The 19,261-nt window shown below is 42.2% G+C and overlaps 1 protein-coding gene across 4 annotated transcripts in view; it reads right to left on the bottom strand.

Annotated features, from left to right (window-relative positions):
• The window catches only part of piezo1 (piezo type mechanosensitive ion channel component 1 (Er blood group)), a 103,316-nt gene that overhangs the window by 53,269 nt on the left and 30,786 nt on the right, over positions 1–19,261 (bottom strand). For 3 of the 4 annotated variants that reach the window (XM_029520407.1, XM_029520409.1, XM_029520406.1), the window contains exons 9-16: positions 7,439–7,511; positions 5,629–5,732; positions 5,321–5,400; positions 4,700–4,880; positions 3,575–3,680; positions 2,664–2,836; positions 2,226–2,374; positions 1,657–1,815 (exon numbers count right to left, since the gene is read on the bottom strand). In XM_029520407.1, the coding sequence (XP_029376267.1) occupies positions 1,657–1,815; positions 2,226–2,374; positions 2,664–2,836; positions 3,575–3,680; positions 4,700–4,880; positions 5,321–5,400; positions 5,629–5,732; positions 7,439–7,511 (1,025 nt within the window). The remainder of the gene's footprint in view (positions 1–1,656; positions 1,816–2,225; positions 2,375–2,663; positions 2,837–3,574; positions 3,681–4,699; positions 4,881–5,320; positions 5,401–5,628; positions 5,733–7,438; positions 7,512–19,261) is intronic. The other variant, XM_029520408.1, reaches the window with a different exon arrangement.

Here is a 19,261-nt window from a genome sequence, read left to right on the forward strand (position 1 = left end):
GCAACATTATCAGCATCAAACACAGCATCAATTTCCAATGTTATGCAGACGAAACTCAGCTGTATTTATCGATGAAGCCAAATGAAGTTGTCAGATAGTCAGACTACAGAGATGTCTTCAGGACATAAAAGTCTGGATGACCCAAAATTTTTTACTCCTTAGTTCTGACAAAATTGAAGTTATTGTACTTGGCCCCAAGCATCTCAGTAAAAACTCTATCTAATAATCTAATCAGTCTGGACAGCATTAGTTTGGCTTCCAGCTCCAATGTAAGAAACCTTGGAGTGACTTCTGAGCAGGATATGTCCTTTGTCCCTCACATAAAATAAGTCAGTAGGGCAGTTTTCTTCCACCTGAGAAACATTAGGAAAATCAGAAACATCCTTCCTCAGGATGATGCAGAAAAACTGCTCCATGCATTTGTAACTTCTAGACTACTGTAACTCACTCCTATCTGGATGTCCAAACAAATCTCTGAAAGGCCTTCAGTTGCTTCAGAACGCTGCTGCACAAACATTAACAGGAACTAGTAAAAGAGATCACATCTCTCCTGTGTTAGCTTCTGTTCATTGGCTGCTGGTAAAATACTTGTGGTTCCCAGAGTCTCCAAGAGTAAATCGGGAGGCAGATCTTTCAGTCTTCTATGGAACCAACTTCTAGCATCAGTCCGGGGGGTCTATAGCAGCTATAGGGGTCTATAGCAGCTATGCTGCTATGCTGCTATAGACCTAGGCTGCTGGGGGAAGGACTCCTTTTTCTCCCTTTCCCCCTCCAATCCTCATATCCTCATGAATTCCTTACAGCATCATTTCTATGAAGCATCATGTTCCTGCCTGCACCTGTTTTGAATATCCCCTTCTCTTTAAATGATTTTATAAAGAGTTTGGTCTAGACCTGCTCTATATGTAAAGTGCCTTGATGTAACTTTCTTATGATTTGGTGCTATACAAATAAATCTGATTTGATTTGATTTGATTTGGTAGTTAATTTTTTTTTTTTTTTTGTTTGTTTGTTGAAATGTCATTGAAATGTACTTCAGGTTACATTTATTGTTTTGCTCCTCCTGATCACAGTGTAAATGCCCAGCAGTTGTCTGTACTCAGCATGTCTTTGCAGACAATGTTCATTATAATTAATAATTAATTATAAATTATATGAAAAAATATTCAATAAAAACTACTATGCCTAAAAAAACAGTTCTATGGCGATATAACAAAAACAAACTTTTTTATGTTGTAGGGGAAAGACAGGGTCCAGAGGCCTTGTCTCTGTTCATGTGTCAATATGAGAGTCAGGTCATCAGGACCTGCTCTGGCGCCAAACAAGTCAAAACAATAAGTAGAAGACATCTGGGGTGCCAGGAAAGAGAACTACACCACACACACACACATACTGCTGAAATATCACCATGGTTGAGTTTCAAAATAAGGCGGAAGGCTATCCACACAACAGACACATGTAGCTTGTCTTAGGTATAAGAAGCATGTCACGTGTTGTTTTGCTGGTTCTGTCTCTGACTGCGTTGTTAGTAGGGCCAATGTGAAATGAAGAGATCGCCCATCTGACACCTGTGTCCGGATTACCTCATTCCTCTTTTCCACCTCTTTCCGCCACAACAATGTTACATGAATGATAGGAATGTGAAGCTTTATTTACTTGTGTATGGGAGTAACATGCTCCAGATTAGTGATTCTCATGAAGGGCTTGTGGAAGTAGTGCAGCTGCAGAATACAGGCCAGCAGGAAGAAGCCAGGGATCAGAATACTGGTGAAAAGTTCTGACAGAGCAAATGTCTCCAGACCGATGGCTGCCAACCTGAGGACAACAGGGGTGCACCTTCATTATTCTGGTTACTTGTATGTTTACCATTGTAAAAAATGCTCTGTTGATTACAACCTTCAAATATTTCACCCACTTGGAGAACAAGTTAAACCGAACTTTTTTCATGTAAATGTGTTGGGTTGTGTAGTCTATGAGCAGTTAAAATATTCCTTTAAGTAGGAGTAATGTTTCGATGTAACATAATTCAGTTTCACTTGTTCAATTTCAATAGTGAAATAAATTACAGCAAACTACTTAAAAGGATAACAGAACCATTAACATCTGAAAGAGAGAGAAAGAGAGGGGGAGGACTGAGAATGAGTGAGTAAAAGAACTATACAAGCAAGAACGTATTAGCTGGACGAAAGAGGACAGTCTAAAGTTATGGTTAAAAAGAAACATACTGTTCTTCTGTGAACCCAGTGAAATTCCTCCAGTATTGAGGGAAGTCCTCAAACTGGTAAGTGTATACGGAGATAAGCACCAGCATGGTGTAGGCAACGACGAGCCACCAGAAAAGCTTCAACAGACGCCTCCATAAAGAGTAGTATACCTGGAAGATATGAGTCAGTTAGTCATAAGCAGAGATTTTTTTACATTAATTTCAATCTGAAATTTACCTGTAAAAAGCAAACAGCTGAGGAGGGGGCTGAGAATTTTAAACTAAATTGGCATCACAGAACTTTTGTTCACAAAGCAAGTAACAAAACAAGAAAAAAAAACTTTAGTTCCACTAAAACATTGCTTTAAACAAATGAATATACCTCATTACATTTCTAAATGATCAATTGAGCTTCATTGGAGTGATGCATTAGAACCTGAATACTGTGATCTGTTCCTACCTGATAGAGACAGAGGCAGAGCAGGAACAGCAGCATATAGATGATCTTATATCCAACAAGTTTTCCAGCAAAGGACACCATTATGAACATTCCTCCACACACATAGATCCAGTATTTTGCATAACAGCTCATCACCATTCCTCCTAGAACCTTCAGCACGGATTCATTACCTGCTGTCAATGATAGTAGGTTAGAAAGTGAGTACAGGGAAGTAGTCAACAGTTTTCATGATATTGCTTGATATAAAGTTAATTCATTCATTTTCAACCTCTTGTCCGTGTCTGGGCCAAGACAGGCAGAGACAAACAACCACTTGCGCTCACACTCAGACCTACAGGCAATTTAGAGTCACCAGTTAACCTAAACCTGATGTCTTTGGACGGTGGGAGGAAACTGGAGTACCCAGAGGAAATTCACACTAAACAGAGAAAGGCTCCAGGCAACAGCGCTAACCACTATGCTGCCCTGATATAAAGTTGTTCCAAGAAAATTGTGTGCTCTGAGAATTAACCAAATAAAATGCAGACTTTGACTCTGACTTTGAAGAAGTTATATTACACCCTTTGACAGGCCTGTCATCAGGGCAGACTGGCTGGAAGTGGGTCAGTATCGGAAAGCGAAGCTAGCTAGTAGCAGGATATCTTCTGTATAAGAAAATATATCATAGAGTACAAATATAGTTAGATAGGGATAGAAAAATTAACACTGACAGCACTAACACCTTTAGGAGAGAGCTCTTGGTGAGTCAAGGAACCTGACATACTTGTAACTCGCTCCTTTAACTCAATCAGAAATTCAAATCTTGATATGACAACTGATACAATTTGATGATATGATGATTTTTGATGATATGTATTGAGTCAGCATCAAAATGTGTGCGTGCATGCACGTGCATGCGAAAAATGTCTAACCTCCTGTTGTGACTTCTTGGAGTGGTGTGGACATTTCTCTCTTCTTGCTGAAGTTCTCTTTAACTGACTGATGTACCAACAGCCAGAAAGTTAAAGTGAACAGAAGCTAAAGAAAGAAAGAGAGAGAAAGATAATGAAAAGACAGAGGTGGAGAAACCCACACAAAAAAAACACTGTGTATAGAAATGTGAAGTATTAGGATTTATTTATTTATTTATTTATTTAAGAAAAAGGGAAAGTCTCTCAGGAGCTAACAGATCTGTCACTTTACTTTGCTCAAATCATCCTAATTTTTAGGGCGAATGTTTGTTAAACTTAGCCCTAACTTTAAAAAACAAACAAACATTAAGCTATATAGTTTAATAAAGTTTTTTTAAGGGAAATGTTCTGCTCATACCCCTATTGGAAGTCCTATGTACAAGAAGGAGATTAAAAGTTTTGATTGGTACTTTAGCTAGTTTTCAGGCTATTTAATTGTGATGTGGAGGAACCCAGTCAGAGCACTTCATTTAAATAAACTGCCAAAATATAAGACCCAATAATTTCTGTGATTATGTGTGAAAGATGAGAGCCCAAAGGTGCTTTCTGGCGCTGAATTCATAAACTTGATATTAAAATCATTATTAGATGACTTAATTTTAAAGATTACCTTTATGTTTTTTTCTTCTCCAAATGTGAGAGCATCACATGAATTACACAGTAGCCATGCTTTAATACTTACCCTCCTTTATGGTCTATTTTATTAATACATTTAATTTCTATGAAAAAATAAAAGTCATGCTGTATTGAAGAAGACTTGAAACTAGAGACGGAGACTATAAACTTGTTAGTAAAAGCTGGAAACAAATTAGGTAATAAAACAAGTGAGAAATAGAGCCAATTTCACATAGACAACTTATTTTTTATAACTAGTGGTTTTCTTCATGATGGTGAATAGATAGAAAGCTAGTTTAAGTGTCTAGCATTGGCTTGCTTCACTTTTCAAAGAGAGGGGAGAGATGACCCCTGTGAGAGTTGGTTTCTATCACCTAACTGTATAGGCAGTTAGCCTATACTGCCCATACAGTAGGCTTCCAACAATCACTTTATATCATTAAATACCTGCTGTTTATATTTTCACCTTACCATAGCGCCCAGTCTTAGACAGGGATACTGAGCTCTGTCCAGTCCCAGTTGTCTGAGGCTCATGGTGCCTACAGTGTTGGGCAGTTCAGGCTGAAGTTCCATGGCCCAGACATACTGCAGGCAACACAAAGCTAGGCCATACAGTAGGATAAATGGAGAGCACAGTGTGGCTGCATGCCGTCTGCAAAAAAAGTGAGTACACTGAATACACTAAATATTAATAATATGAATACACAAACATTTCAATGTGGGTTCAGTTATAATATAACTTGTTAAAGCTACTCCACCGTGCTGAAATCTCTTCAAAATGTATCTTAGAACTATATAAAGAAAATCTGAATAGCCCGGGAATGTAGCTAAGTGGTAGAGTGGATGCTTTGCATGTAGAGGCCCTGCATCCAACCCAAGCTAAAAGGCAAACGAGTGGTAGCTTTGTGCAGGTCCCAAGCCCAGATAAATGGGGAGGATTGTGACAGGATGCCAAATGAACAAATGCAAGTCACAGAGCTGACTTGCTATGGCAACCCCAAACTGGGAAAAGCTAAAAAAACAAAATAAAAAAATAAATAATAGAAGTTTATTAGAATTTTATTTTGTCCCAGCTGCTGGGGTTAACTGTACCTGGAACGTAGGATCCAGATTAGACAGGCCCAGAGCAGTAACACAAAGGTGAGCCAGCTGTGATATGTGATGCTCCAAACCTAAACATAGAAACAACACATAAGAACAGTGATTCCTATTGTTATAGTCATTTAATGTAAAGTTTCACAGTAATTATCAACTTAAAGAAAAAAAGCTGTCAAACCCCAATTTGTGATCAATTACAGCTATCTTAAATAAGTAGATATGCAAAATATATTGCAAAGTATAATGTATTGCTCCTATAGGATTCTAATTTATGATCAATGATTATTTATTTTCATATTTACCATCATGGCTATGAGAGCACAGACATAGCTCTGCTGCATGACCACCTTTCCCAACAGGAAAAATGGGCTTTCCGTCTGCTGGCAGCTGGAGGCACCACAAACACCTGGGAAGAATAATTATCACTTCAGTATACAGACATAATTTAATAACCTACCAACCAGGAAACCATACAAGACATATAATGCTGTTAATTATACTGTACAAAAGCAGTCATATTTATTTATTTTGCCAGGATAAAGTTTATTTTCTTCTGTATAAATGGAGAGTTTTAAAATTTTGGTGAATTTACAGTGTCTGCAGTGCAATCTGGCCCACGAGGTTATCAGGGTTCTTTACATGAATTAAATTTGGTTTTTATTAGCCTCCCTTAACAGCTTACAGGCTACTGACTATACTATCAAAATAGTTAGCAAATTTAATCTTAATTTTGTAGTTTGGGCACTTATTTATCAGGATTAGGAATCTACTGAAATACATCCTTTATGGCAGTGTGGAGGACTTTAAGCAGACTTGGACAACAATTATGTCTTGCAAAGGGATTTGTCAATAGGATTAGCAGAGATGGCAAGCACAGTTTTCTGCAACTGTGTGTCCTGCGTTTGGTGATATCCCCAGCCCTTCAAGACACCAGCACCAGGTCTGAATCTGCTTATTACAATAATAGAAGATAATTTGATCTGCGATAATGACCAATAGAATGACCAATTCTAATTAACCTCAGAAATTCATTAATTTTCAGTGAAAACTAAAATTAAAATGGTTTAAAAATAATCAACTGGTTTTGAAGGAAGACAGTGTATCTTTAGACTGGCTAATCTTATATGATAATGGGGTTCTCAGATTTTAAGCTTACAGATAAAAAAGAGCTAAAAATATCAGGTGCAAACTTGTACTGCATTTCGTATTATCTGTTGTGACATGAACAATATGATTGTTTAGGCCTTTTTTTTATCTTGTTCGTTCCATGTGTTGTTTATTTGCTGTTATATAACCATTTGAGAACTTATTATTCAAAGCATGTTATTTTTCACAATAAAAATATTTGAAATAAGCACTTGGGAGGGAGATTGCTGTAATTATATAGTTTAATTTCCGTGAAGGTTCTCATTCATCCAGGTCATAGTTATCCAAAGTGAATTGAGTCAAGAGTGACTGGATTTGGCTCTATGTCCTTGAAGACAATTTGCCTCTCGTGTATTCTGACTAGGTGAAGCTAGTCTGACTGGCTTTATTGTTTCATTGTGAATGAAGGAATATTTTTTTTCTATGATGACAACTGTTTTGTCATTAGTTATCCTGAGCTAAGGAAATGTGTTCTTTCCTTTTAGTTAGCATTTTCTACTGTTGTGCTGGGCGTCCCTTTCCACTACCCGTAGTCAGGAAGTAAATAGTTCAAATGTTTGCAGCTCATGCCTAAAACAGCATGAGTATTAATCCACAAAACTTGGAAGAATGTAAATGTAAAATAATTTATTGTATGCTTGAGTTGCCACAGTGTACAATATTGATTTTCATATATACTTAATGTTTCAGTTGCACTCCTTGCCCTCCTTACATCAATATAACTTTGGATATGAGACTACTTCAGTTTTGGTGTTTATCTGGCTGTCAAGGTATTAGGAAAAACATACAGAGGATGGCACAATAACCATGGTGTAATCTCCAAAATGAAATACCAAATAATGTAGTTATGACAGCTTATGCCACAACTGACTTCTAAATTATTTACAACCCTGATTTTGTAAATGGTGTAAATTTTACATCCACATACTCTCACAGTCATATGAATGGAATGAAAGAATGTGATACCCAGATCTGGCTGACTCTCTCCAGCCAGTGTTCCTCTTCTATGTCTTTCCACTCCTTCAGACAGGAGCATGAGCTGAAAAAGAGGGGCAAAAATACCAACACTATCACTGAACTGTAGATGCAGTGCATTTGTAAATTAACACCTTTATTTATTTCACATTGATTATGAGAGCCATTCGATGTAAAATATTAATATAAAGGCTGGGATGAAAAAAACAATACATTTTATTTATATATCATGGTGTTTCAAAAATATTTACACCCTATAATAAATATACTATTATTATTAATATTAATTAATAATCATCTGATATTTTGTATAGACAATGATATTGGAGAATCACTTTGACCCCGTTCTTCCTCAGAAATCAACCAGTGGCCTTAGATGTATATTCTGGAATTTTACTGTGTTGACTTTCCAGTGACCTTTAGTTCATAGTGATTGCAGCATATGATCTTTTTGGTATTTCAGAGTACATTGCTGAATTCATGACATTATCTATGAAATGCATCTCCTTGACACCTGTAGCACTCATGTAACCCCATAGATCAGAGGTGTTCAAATCCAGTCCTGGAGGGCCACCGTCCTGCATGTATTGGATATTTCCTGCTCCAACACACTTAATTCAAATGAGTGGCTCCTTATCAGACCTCAGCAGAGCTTGATGATGAGCAGCTCATTTGAGTGAGGTGTGTTGGAGCAGGAAACATCTAAAACATGCAGTGTCACCTTTGTAACACCTTACAATTTGTAAGGTCTCTTCCTATCCCTGTACTACAGCTGCTGAATCATCTCTACTCCATATTCCTGCTCAGTACCCGTTGCTGCTGTTATCTTTAGTTATCATGACACACAACTACTCAATTCCCATTGTAATCTCTTCTTCTCTGCTACTCCTAATATCTACTACATCTACCCCCCCTGCTCACTCCCACTCTGTCTCTCTCAGTGCCTCTGCTTCTCTCTCTGCCCCCTGGCCCCATCTCTCCCTTTCTCGACCCAACCAATCGAGGCAGATGGCCACCATCCCTGAGTCTTGGGTTCGGCCTGAGGTTTCTGCCGCTTAAAGAAAGTTTTTCCTTGCCACTTCAGCTTGTTTCGGAAGAATATGTTGGGTCTCCTTAACAAGTCCATAAAGAGTTTGCTCTAGATCTGTTCCATGTGTAAAGGGGCGAACATGCAGAGAGAGAGATATTTTCAGAACTTTTGGATCACCTTTGCTATTCTATTGCAACTTATTAGTAGCACTTTACTAACTTTCTTGTAACCTTGACCATTCATATTAACAAACAATTTTCTTTCTCAAGTCTGATCAAGTCTGATCAAGTTCTGATATTTCTATTCAATGTCGTGCCATTTTTTTCCCCATTTAATAGGAGTGGATTTTCTCTCTTAAAAACCACCCATTAAAGTCAGTTATCTTGGGACCACCTATGTGATGGTCAATTACACTGATCTATTGGTAAAAATACTCTTCATTAGATTTTTATTGGGGTGTAATTATTTTTGCACCATGATCATTAATCATGTAGAAAAGCTCCAGGTATGTTTTGGTTAATGACTCAAGTAATTTAAAACCAACAAGCCAGATTCATCAATGCTGTATAAAATCTGATTCTAAAGAGAGTAGGGCTGTGTGATGAGCTTGACTGTTGACTGTTCAAGGTAGTTATGTCTCAGCAAGACAGATTGTTCAAACAAGTATGAAAATGATGACATTAACACCTTTTCTCGAGAAATACTATATAAACTGTTCTGACTGTTCATACGGTTGTATGCGCCAGTCCATTCACTGAATGCTGAATTTTTGCCACCACAATTTTGGCAACCACAAAGGGATCTCATCTGTGAGCGGGTGCTGGGACTCGGGATGGAAAGTGTTAAACTGGCCACAACAACCTCAAACTCTGCCAAGGTGTTAAAAAATACTACTAATAATAATTATTAGTATTAATAATAATAATAATAATAATCAAATTAATTAATATTTTGTGACTGCTTAAAGACCTGATAGTGATAATCATGGGGTCTGGAGAAAGCAAGAACTCCACTGAAGACATTAAGCCTGATTACAGTGCTCCCAATGAGAGATTCATGTTAGTTAATTATGGAAAATAGAGCGTAGCCAAGATAGAACTGTGGGTCAAGGAGTGTATGTTCCCAAGAGCAGGGAGTTTGAGCATCAAGCAGCTAGAGGCTCCGGAAATAATACTTATATTTAGAGAAGAAGGGAGTGACAGGTAGGTTTTGTAGACAAGTTGATTTTCTGGCAAATTGGCCAGCTTTTAACAGCTGGATGTGAGAGGTGAAGCATAGACCGGGCCCTAAAATTACCCCAGTGCAGTGTCTCAAAACTGGATCCAAGCCCCAACTTGGCTCCACCTCAGTCAACCAAGATCCGTGATATGCCACCCCAACTGATCGACGGGACCAGGCCGAAGGTGTCATGTCTGAGGTAGACGTGATGACAAACACACACCCAGACTGCGCTTGCTTTTCCTATATGGATTAAAACCTGAGATCTTTGAGATGGTTTGCAAAGGTTTCCTCACATGTAAAAATGCTGGCCTGAAAGACATTGAGCTTCATGCCGTGGGCATGGAGCTTGAACTTCAGTGGGAAAAACAAAGGGAAGCTGTGAAACAAGCAGAGAAGAAGCACATCACTAATAAGCTGCACCTGCCCCATCTTAAAGAACTTGGGAAGGGGCAAAAGGAGGAGGAAAGAAAGGCAGACCAAGAGACCGCCACAGTGAACACAAAAATGATGACTGCTGTTTCAGATGCAGCAAAAAAGGTCATTGGGCAAGAAACTGCCACAGCTGTGGATACAATCAAAAAGGACGTGGCGCAGAGGAATCAGATTGACTACACGGTGGTTGCACGCAGACAGACAGATCTGGTGACGACAGTGGCCTGGCTAAACAAACTACACTTTGGACATGTAAGAGCACAAACACTGACACAAACCTGAAAACACGACACGCACATCATAACTGAAACACAGAATAGATGAAATTTCTGAATTATTCCAACATGCTGAAAAACAAATCATTTGCGAGTGAGAAGTAAATCTCCCTCCCTCTGTTATGCTGCCACTTCCTGACACACACACACGCACGCTGTCATCACATGCATACATGCACAACTCACATAGTCTCCACTAGTGATTATGAAAACATCTTGAACACACTGCAGCTGGATTAGTTGTATTGGGATAATGATCGATGCGCTGCGGTGAAACTGCCTGATGGATTGCAAGAGTTTGTTGTGAATGATCCACACATTTCCCTGGTCATTCCCACATGCACAGACCTGGGTCTGTACGTGAGGGAGCTGAATGTCTCTCCACACTGGAAGGCCACAGCTGACCCTCATGTTGACTTTAATGAAGGACTGGGGATGCACAGAAAGAACTAAATTGTGCTGATGAGACTTCCTATGTGACTGTGTACATTGATGTTAAGGCGTTTGATACTGACAATAGAATGGTCAATTCAGTTGAAGACATTCCAGTGTCAAGACAAGTTCCCGTTCATCTCTGGGCAAAAGATAAAAATGATGTTGGTCTGATTTAAAAACTGTGAGCCAGTGATGATCACACCCAAATCAGACTATAGACCCTGTTGTAATCAATATCCTCTCATACATGAAGCAGTTGAAGGCATCAAGCCTGTGTGATTGTCACGTGTGCAAGTGCCCCAGTGAGAACATTGTTACACCTATATTTCCAAGGCTTAAGATCCGCCCTGCAGGTCAACCGGTTCAGTGGAGATTTGTGCAAGATCTGCAAGCTGTAAATGCTGCTGTGCAATTCAGGGCACCTACTGTTCCAAATCCACACACAATTCTGTGTCCGGTTCCAGCTAAAAGCAAATGGTTCTCACTTGTTGACCTTTCAAATGCTTTTTTTAATGTTCCAGTACACCCAGACAGCCAGTTTTGGTTTGCATTTTGCTTTGAAGGGAAAATGTTCACTTTCACATGTCACGTGTCAAGGCTATTGTGAATCACCAATTTATAACACGGCTTTGAGAGACAGTTTTGTATTGCCTGAAAAACTGCTTTGTTGCAGCACGTTGATAGTTTGATTGCGAGTGAAACCAGGGAAGAATGCGATAAAACTACACTTGCTCTTTTGAAACATTTGGCTGAGCAGGGCCACAAAGCAGGTTTGTCTGTGTTTGTTGTGGAAAAAGTCACTTTCCTAGGTCACATGGTCTCTGCTGAGGGAAAATCCCTCTTACCGAAATGCAATGAAGTATCACAATCTGCCCTTGTCTCTCACCCTGGACTCAGTACTTTTCCATTCTGCTCCAGCCCCTTTGGCTTCTGTCTGCTCTCCCGGCTACGACTCATCCACCTGTCATCTGCCCATCCTCAGCCCATCCTGCTCCCCATCAGTACTTTTGTCTCTTCAGACTGCTCTTCTGGCTTCGACCCCCTGCCTATCTCTGACCGCTCTTTACTTCTCTCCTCGTCAGCATTTCAGCATGGGTGACTGGCACACAGACTTTTTCTGCAACGCTCCCTGACAATAAAGGTCATTACCAACTGCCTCCAGTTCTCCTGTGCACTGCTTTTGGGTCTATTGCAGACAGTGGGTTCCACATTCTGCTGAAATCGGGGCACCATTAGCAGCAACTGCTCGTGGGAAAGGCCTGAAAAAATCTGACCCTGTCATTTGGACTCCTGAAGCTGAGAAATCTTTTGTTGATTTGAAAATTGCACTGCAAACACCTCCAACCCTTGGACTGCTTGATTGCACACAACCATTCCACTCACACTGTTGACGAAAAGGGAGGGGGGGGTATATGACTTGTTGTTGCAAGAACATGGGGGAAAACAATGACCTGTTGTGTATTTTTCAGCAAAACTCAGTGTTGCTGCAGGTCTGCCCCATTGTCTCAGAGCTGTGGCTGCTGCAGAAACGGGCTGCAGTCTGCAGTCACGGCGTCTTGTGATATTGTGGGATACACTGATTTGACCTTGTTGGTCCCACACGCAGTCTCCCTCATTATCCTTGAGCAGAAAACTTCACATCGCTCTGCTGCGAGGTGCTTACGTTACAATGCTGTTCTGTTGGAATTGCCAAATTTTAAGGTGAAAATATGTACCGTTTTTAACCCTGCTACTCTTCTGCCAACAGCTGAAGACAAAGAGCCACATGACTGTGTGGCCACCATAACTTCTGTTTGTTCCCTCAGACCAGATCTGCAAGAAACTCAGATTTCTAATACAGACTTTGATTTCTTTGTAGATGGCTCAGCATCCAGAGACTGTGAGACTGGAAAAAAACAGGCTGTCACAGCCTTGTAGACTAGCAGAGGGAAAATCTGTTAACATTTACACAGACAGCAGATATGCCTGGGGGGTGGTTCGTGATTTTGGACAAATTTGGAAGAATATGGATTTCCTAACTTCAACAGGGAAACCTGCACATCATGCGGTCGTGTCTGCACTTTTGGATGCTATGTTGTTGCCAAAACAAATGGCTGTGTGTAAATGTGAAGATTTTGTCAGAACAGATGCAGCTGCAAAGGCTACTTCAAGGCTATCGCTATCCCCTGAAATGCACGCCAGCTCACTCCCCCCTGACTCTGTGTGGAATAAAGTGTGGAAGGGGCCTGATGTCCTGTCCTGTCTCCCTCGCTAACTGTTTCCCATTTTGCCAAGTTAACACGTGGTTTGGATCACGTATGAAAAGGTTGTCAAAATACGGAGACACTGGTACACATGAGGATTTTCCAGTTATGCCACTCATTTTTGTAAAAGGTGTGTAATTTGTGCCACTAACAATGTGGGAAGACCACTCATCCACCTCCAGAGAGACCTTTTGACCACCTACAAATAGACTTCGTTGAGCTGACACCAAGTGTATGTATTGTATGCATGTTTTCAAAATGGGTTGAAGATTTCCCCACAGCCAAACAGGATGCAGCAGCAGTGGCGACGGCTTTGCTGCCACTAATAATTCCCATGAAAGCTCTTCCTATCGTGCTAATGCACATGAGAGCTAGGAGGAGAAGCAGAAATGGATTGAGCCCATTTGAGAGTTGGTTCGGCAGACCTCTTAACACCGGGATTGGGCCCATTAGAAGACAGTTGCCACACAAGACAATGTGAGGATGAAATGTTACAATATTGTGCAACCCTGTCGTCTGTCTGTTTTGTTCAATATCCACCAACAGGTGAAGGCTGCTCTGCTCAGACCTGCACAAACGAAACTGCACAACCTTTGTTTAGCTTATCTGCTTAAGGTTTTTCATCTCCATTTTGGAGACCATAGCTTCTAGCGTCTTGCTGGAACCGGCAGGACTCATGGGTTATAAGGTAGTAAGATCTTGTGGAATTTTCCATCAAGTATGATTAAGCATTCATACTTGGGGGGGGGGGGGGGGGGGGGGGTGATAGGAAAATTCTGACATTGACTGTTCAAGGTAGTTATGTCTCAGCAAGACAGATTTTTCAAACAAGTATGAAAATGATGACACCCTTTGTCAAGAAACACTATATAACCTGTTTTGGAGAGCCATCACCTACAATATGGTAAGAGAACGGTTTGGAACAGTGCTAAGGGAAGCGAATAAAGCAAGACCAGAAAAGCAGGACAACAGATGAGAAAGAAAGATCAAGCAGCTGAGGGAGGAGATCAAATCCCTGAGGAAGCAAATCAAACAGGCAAGCACAGAGTAAAAGAAAGGAATAAAAGAGCTGACAGCCAGCCTCTGTGAGTAGCTTGTCAAAAGGCTCAGGCAAGAGGCTCAAACAGAGGAGGAAGAAGCCAGATGCTGCACGAGCCTGGTTTATAAAAGGCCCATACCGCTTCACCAAGTCACTTTTGGGGGAGGCTAACTAGTTCTAACTAGTTCTCTAACTAGTTCCAAAGAGGAGGTAGAGCAGTTTGTTGAGGAGGCATTCAGTGATCCTTCAAGAGACAATGCCCTGGAGGGGAATCAAGGGCTGAGCAACACTGACCCACATCCCACCATATCCTTCATCGCAACGTGTCCATCGTGGAGAGAGGTTCAAGAGGTAGTCAGGCACACAAGATCATTTTCTGCTCGAGGTCCCAGCTGTATATCCTACTAAGTATACAAAAAAATGCCCCAAGCATCCCTGAAGGTTGTGGAAACTTATGCGGGTAATCTATTCCAAGGGAATCATTCCAAGAAGCTGGAGAAGGGTGGAAGGTGCTTTGTGCCCAAAGAACAGGGATCCAGTCAGATCAGCCAGTTACTTAGCGTGGAGGGAAAGATTCTCTTTGCTGTGCTTGCAAAGAGAATAAGCAACTACATTACCCAGAATGGATATATTAACACACCTATACAGAAGGGCGGCGTAGAAGGGTTTTACGTGTGCTTGGAGCATACAGGGGTCCTCAGCCAACTCATCCAAGAAGCTAAGGGGACAAAAGGCAGCCCAACAGTTGTATGGCTTGACTTTGCAAATGCATATGGGTCAGTTCCCCATAACTTGGTCCAAATTCCTTTGGATTACTACCACATCCCACAGAACATGATCAACAGTTACCTGAGAGACATCAAGCTGCGATTCCAGTCTGCCAAGTTTACAACAAAGTGGCAGCCAGTGGAGAAGGGGACAGTAACAGGATGCGCAATCTCTCCTATCTCATTTATCATGGGAATGAACCTGATTATCTGTGCAGCGAGTCAAGAGGGCCGAAGACCACTGCAGGACTCCAACAGCCAGCAGCCAGGGCATTCATGGATGGATGACATGGATAACACCAATTCACATGCAGGCAAGATGGATGCTGGCAGAACTGGATCGAATGGCCACTTGGGCAAACATGGTCTTCAGTTCAAGCTACTTGTTCTCGGGGAAGAGATCCCAAACATACAGGCAAACCCGATTAAAAGCCTTGGCAAGTGGTATGACGATTCCCTGGCAGACAAGAACAGCATCTCAACCACCAGAAAACAGGAATGGTAGAAGAAGATTGACAAGTCTGGCCTGCCTGGGAAATAAAAGTGCTGGATATACCAACATGGCCTGCTTCTGAGACTCATGTGGCTTCTCACCCTATACGATGTGCTCCTATCAACTGTTGAAGAAATGGAGAGGAAGTTCAACAAACACATCCGAAGATGGTTGGGAATACCCCCCAGTTTTACATCCTTGGGGCTCTACATAAGGTACGGCCAGCTCCAGTTTCCCTGTCATCAGTGGTGGAGGAGTTTAAAGTCGCCAAGTGCAGACTGTCCCTGACATTTAGGGACTCTCAAGTCCAACTCACCAGGGAAGCAGGAGTGCCAGCATGGCAATTAACCAGGCAGAATTTTCTCTCAGAACCAAAGAGACCATTGGAAACCCTTGCACTGGAAGACAGGGTCTAGGGACAGCAATAGTCAAAGTCCACCCCCAGGGAGAAGAGGTCCATGATCCAGGATAAAGTCCAAAACCTTGAGGAAGAAGGAAGAAGGCAAAAGGCCTGCCATCCATAGCCAAGCCATGCATAATCTCCTGCAGTCAGCCAAGGGATGGGAGATGGAGCCTGACCACTTCCCAGAGAGTGCATTGTCCACAACCCTACGGCCCGACATCATCATGTGGTCTCCAAAAGGAAAGAAAATCATCCTGGTGGAGTTGACAGCTCCACGGGAGGAGGGATGTGAAGAAGAGCAGAGAGAAAAAAAGCCAAATACCAGAATCTTGTCCTAGATTGCCGGGACAAGGGGTGGACACCATGACTAATGACAGCGGAAATCGGATGTCAAGGATTCCCAGCTAAATCTGTGTGGAATCTAACAACAAAGATTGGGCTGAGAGGCCACTTGAGGAAAGCAGCCATTCATTGGCTGGGAGAAGTGTTGGAGAGAGTCTGCTGTTGGCTCTGGCATATGAGAGAGGACACAAGCTGGAAGCCTGGAGGAGAGGGGCAATGACCTGGCCAGTCACTGCTGACCCGCCAATTGGAGGGTATTGTGGTTAAGGGTCAAAACACCCAAAGAAGGTTGGAGACTACCTGATGACTCCTCGTTCAGGCCAAGGCTTCACCCATTAGAAATGGGTGCATCATAGAGCTATATGTGTAAACATAGATTAATAATACACATACACCACGGCTAAATCCATGAGGGTAATGTCAATGCTTCCATTCATCCATCTTCTACCGCATTTCCGTTTACTGCTGGAGCCAATCCCAGCCAATGTTTCAGGGGAGGCTCGTGGTACACTCTAGACAGGTTGCCAGTCCATCACAGGGTCAACACACAAAGACAAACAGAGACGAACAACCACTCACAAGCAGACTTAAGGACAATTTAGAGTCACCAGTTAACCTAGATGTGCATTTCTTTGGACAGTGGGAGGGAACCCAGACAGGCATGGGGAGAACATGCAAATTCCGCACAAAAAGGACCCAGACCAGGAAGCACAACCCTTCTCATTGTGGGGCAACAGCGCTAACCACTATGCTGCCCTCATGTCAATTCTCCATCCATCCATCTTCTACCACGTTTCCATTTCTGGGTTGCGGGGCTGCTGGAGCCAATCCTAATCAACGTTCCTGGACAGGTCACCAGTACAACTGTTGTGAGGTCCGGAAAGGAGATTCTCATCTCCCACACCCCTCAGATTTCAAAGAGACAGTTATCGCCAAAAGATTTCCCAGATCTCTGCTAAGTGCCATCCTGGACTCTTACCTGACTCTGGCATCGAAAGGCCCTACTTTTCCAAACAATAAATTGCAATTCATGCCACAAATCTCCAATTTCTCTCTCACCATTGACAGCTCCTCAGTTTCCCACTCCCCTCAGGTAAAGAGTCTGGGTGTCATCCTTTCCTTTCACTCACACATCAACATCATCACCCACACTGCATATTTCCATCTCCACAACATAAACAGACTCCACCCCTCCCTCACCCCTCACACTGCCACCATGCTTCTTCACAGCCTCGTGACCTCCCGCCTGCACCACTGTAATTCTCTCCTCCTCGGCCTTCCTCATAAGTCTCTCCATAAAATCCTACTGGTCCAAAACGTAGCTGCCCGCATCATCACAAAGTCCCCACATACCGTCACATCACCCCCGTCCTCCAGCACCTCCACTGACTCCCTGTGAAACACTGGATTAACTACAAACTCCTCCTGTACACATACATGGCCATCGACAACCTCGCCCCATCCATGACCATTCATGCCTTATTTCATTGTGTGATTTTAATTTATTCTGTTTGTAAAGTTTCCTTGGGTGACTTGAAATGTGCTCTTCAATAAAATGTATTATTATTATTATGAGTATTATTCTTATTATTTGTGCAGTGTTGTATGTTGTGTTTTGCTGTGTTAGTTGTTTTGATTACTTTTTAGGTTTCATTCTAGATGGATTTTTTTGTTGGACTGCATGTGGAGTTTCTTTTTACTGAGCGGACCCCTAAACTACACCTTGACCTGTCTGGCCCTAGGGATAGGACATTGAAACGGGCGGCTGGATAGCCAGGAGACCATCCGCACCTGGAGTGCAGCACCCGGTATCGACCGGTGCAACAAACCCAGCCGTGGTGATTGATGGGGTGCTGTTCCCTGGGAGGAGTGTTGATCCAGTGCTGGACTGGGGACCCGTGGAAGTGCAGTGAGGGGAAGCATTGCCAGGGCTTGTAGAGGGGTGTGATTGCGACACACCACTCTCGCAGCTAAGTACCCTTTCTAGTTCTTTCAAGCAGTCTGGAAGTCGACCTTCTTTAACAAGGATTTTGGCCCGTTTGTCTATCTAGGGCTTTTCCATCCTGTGGTTGTGTTCTGTAGTAACTGAGGGGCCTCCTGCTTCTGCTTTTTTTTTTTTTTTTTATGATGCAGCATGGATTAAGTCGAAGACTAATTTTCTCACATGTGGAAACAATAAAGTAGATCTTGAATCTTGATCTTGAATCTTGAAACTTCTGCTTCTAAGACTGGGAATCTGTTGCTCCAGCCCGGTCGAAGAATGAGCTGCACCAGAGACAGCTGGATCGTCAGGAGGGACTTTATGTGGACTTTTTATCTGTTATAATAAATCTGATATGAATGTCATTTCCTGTCCTGCTCATGGTTCCTGCTCTGGTCAACCCTGATTTTAACTAAGAATCTGCATCCTAAAAGAGACCTAGGCTCTCAAACCTAGATGGCATTGTCGGCTTTGGTATATTTATTTTAAATTATTTTTAATCACAGAGTTGCTCCCACTTCGCCACAAGTGGGGAGCAAATGAGGCACCAAACCCAGACAGCCACCGGAGCTATGCAGCACGTCGCACTCCCGAGTGTTCCAGGTGGGTAACGGCAAGCACCACTGAACCACCTAAGCAAGTGGGAGTGGGACAAAGAGCCCAACACCCCCCAGCCACCACCCACCACCAACATCTCACACCCCTAACGATGAGCTGAAGGCACCCCACCGCCCAACAAAAGTTTCATGGACTGGAACCAGGCATTTTCACCAAGCCTGACCTTTGCACCGCCTATCTCCTTGTTTGGATCAGAGAGGGAGATGAGTGGAAAACAGCATTCAACACTCCAAGCAGCCACTATGAGAATCTTGCAATGCCACTTGGACAAACCAACGCCCCTACCATCTTCCAATCCCTGGTCATTGATGTCCTCTGAGAAATGTTGAATATCTTTGTCTACCTTGATGACACTCTTTTCCCAGTCCAAAGAGGAACATATATGTCTGGTCTGCCAGATGTTTGTGAAGGCAGAGAAGTGTGAGTTTCACCAGTCCATGGTATCATTCCTGGGGTTCATCATTTCAGTGGCATAGATCAAGATGGATCTGAAAAGGTCCATGCTGTGATAACTGGCCTATCCCCGCCAATAGGA

This window comes from Echeneis naucrates, chromosome 15, assembly GCF_900963305.1.
Source record: "Echeneis naucrates chromosome 15, fEcheNa1.1, whole genome shotgun sequence".
Lineage (NCBI taxonomy): Eukaryota > Metazoa > Chordata > Actinopteri > Carangiformes > Echeneidae > Echeneis > Echeneis naucrates.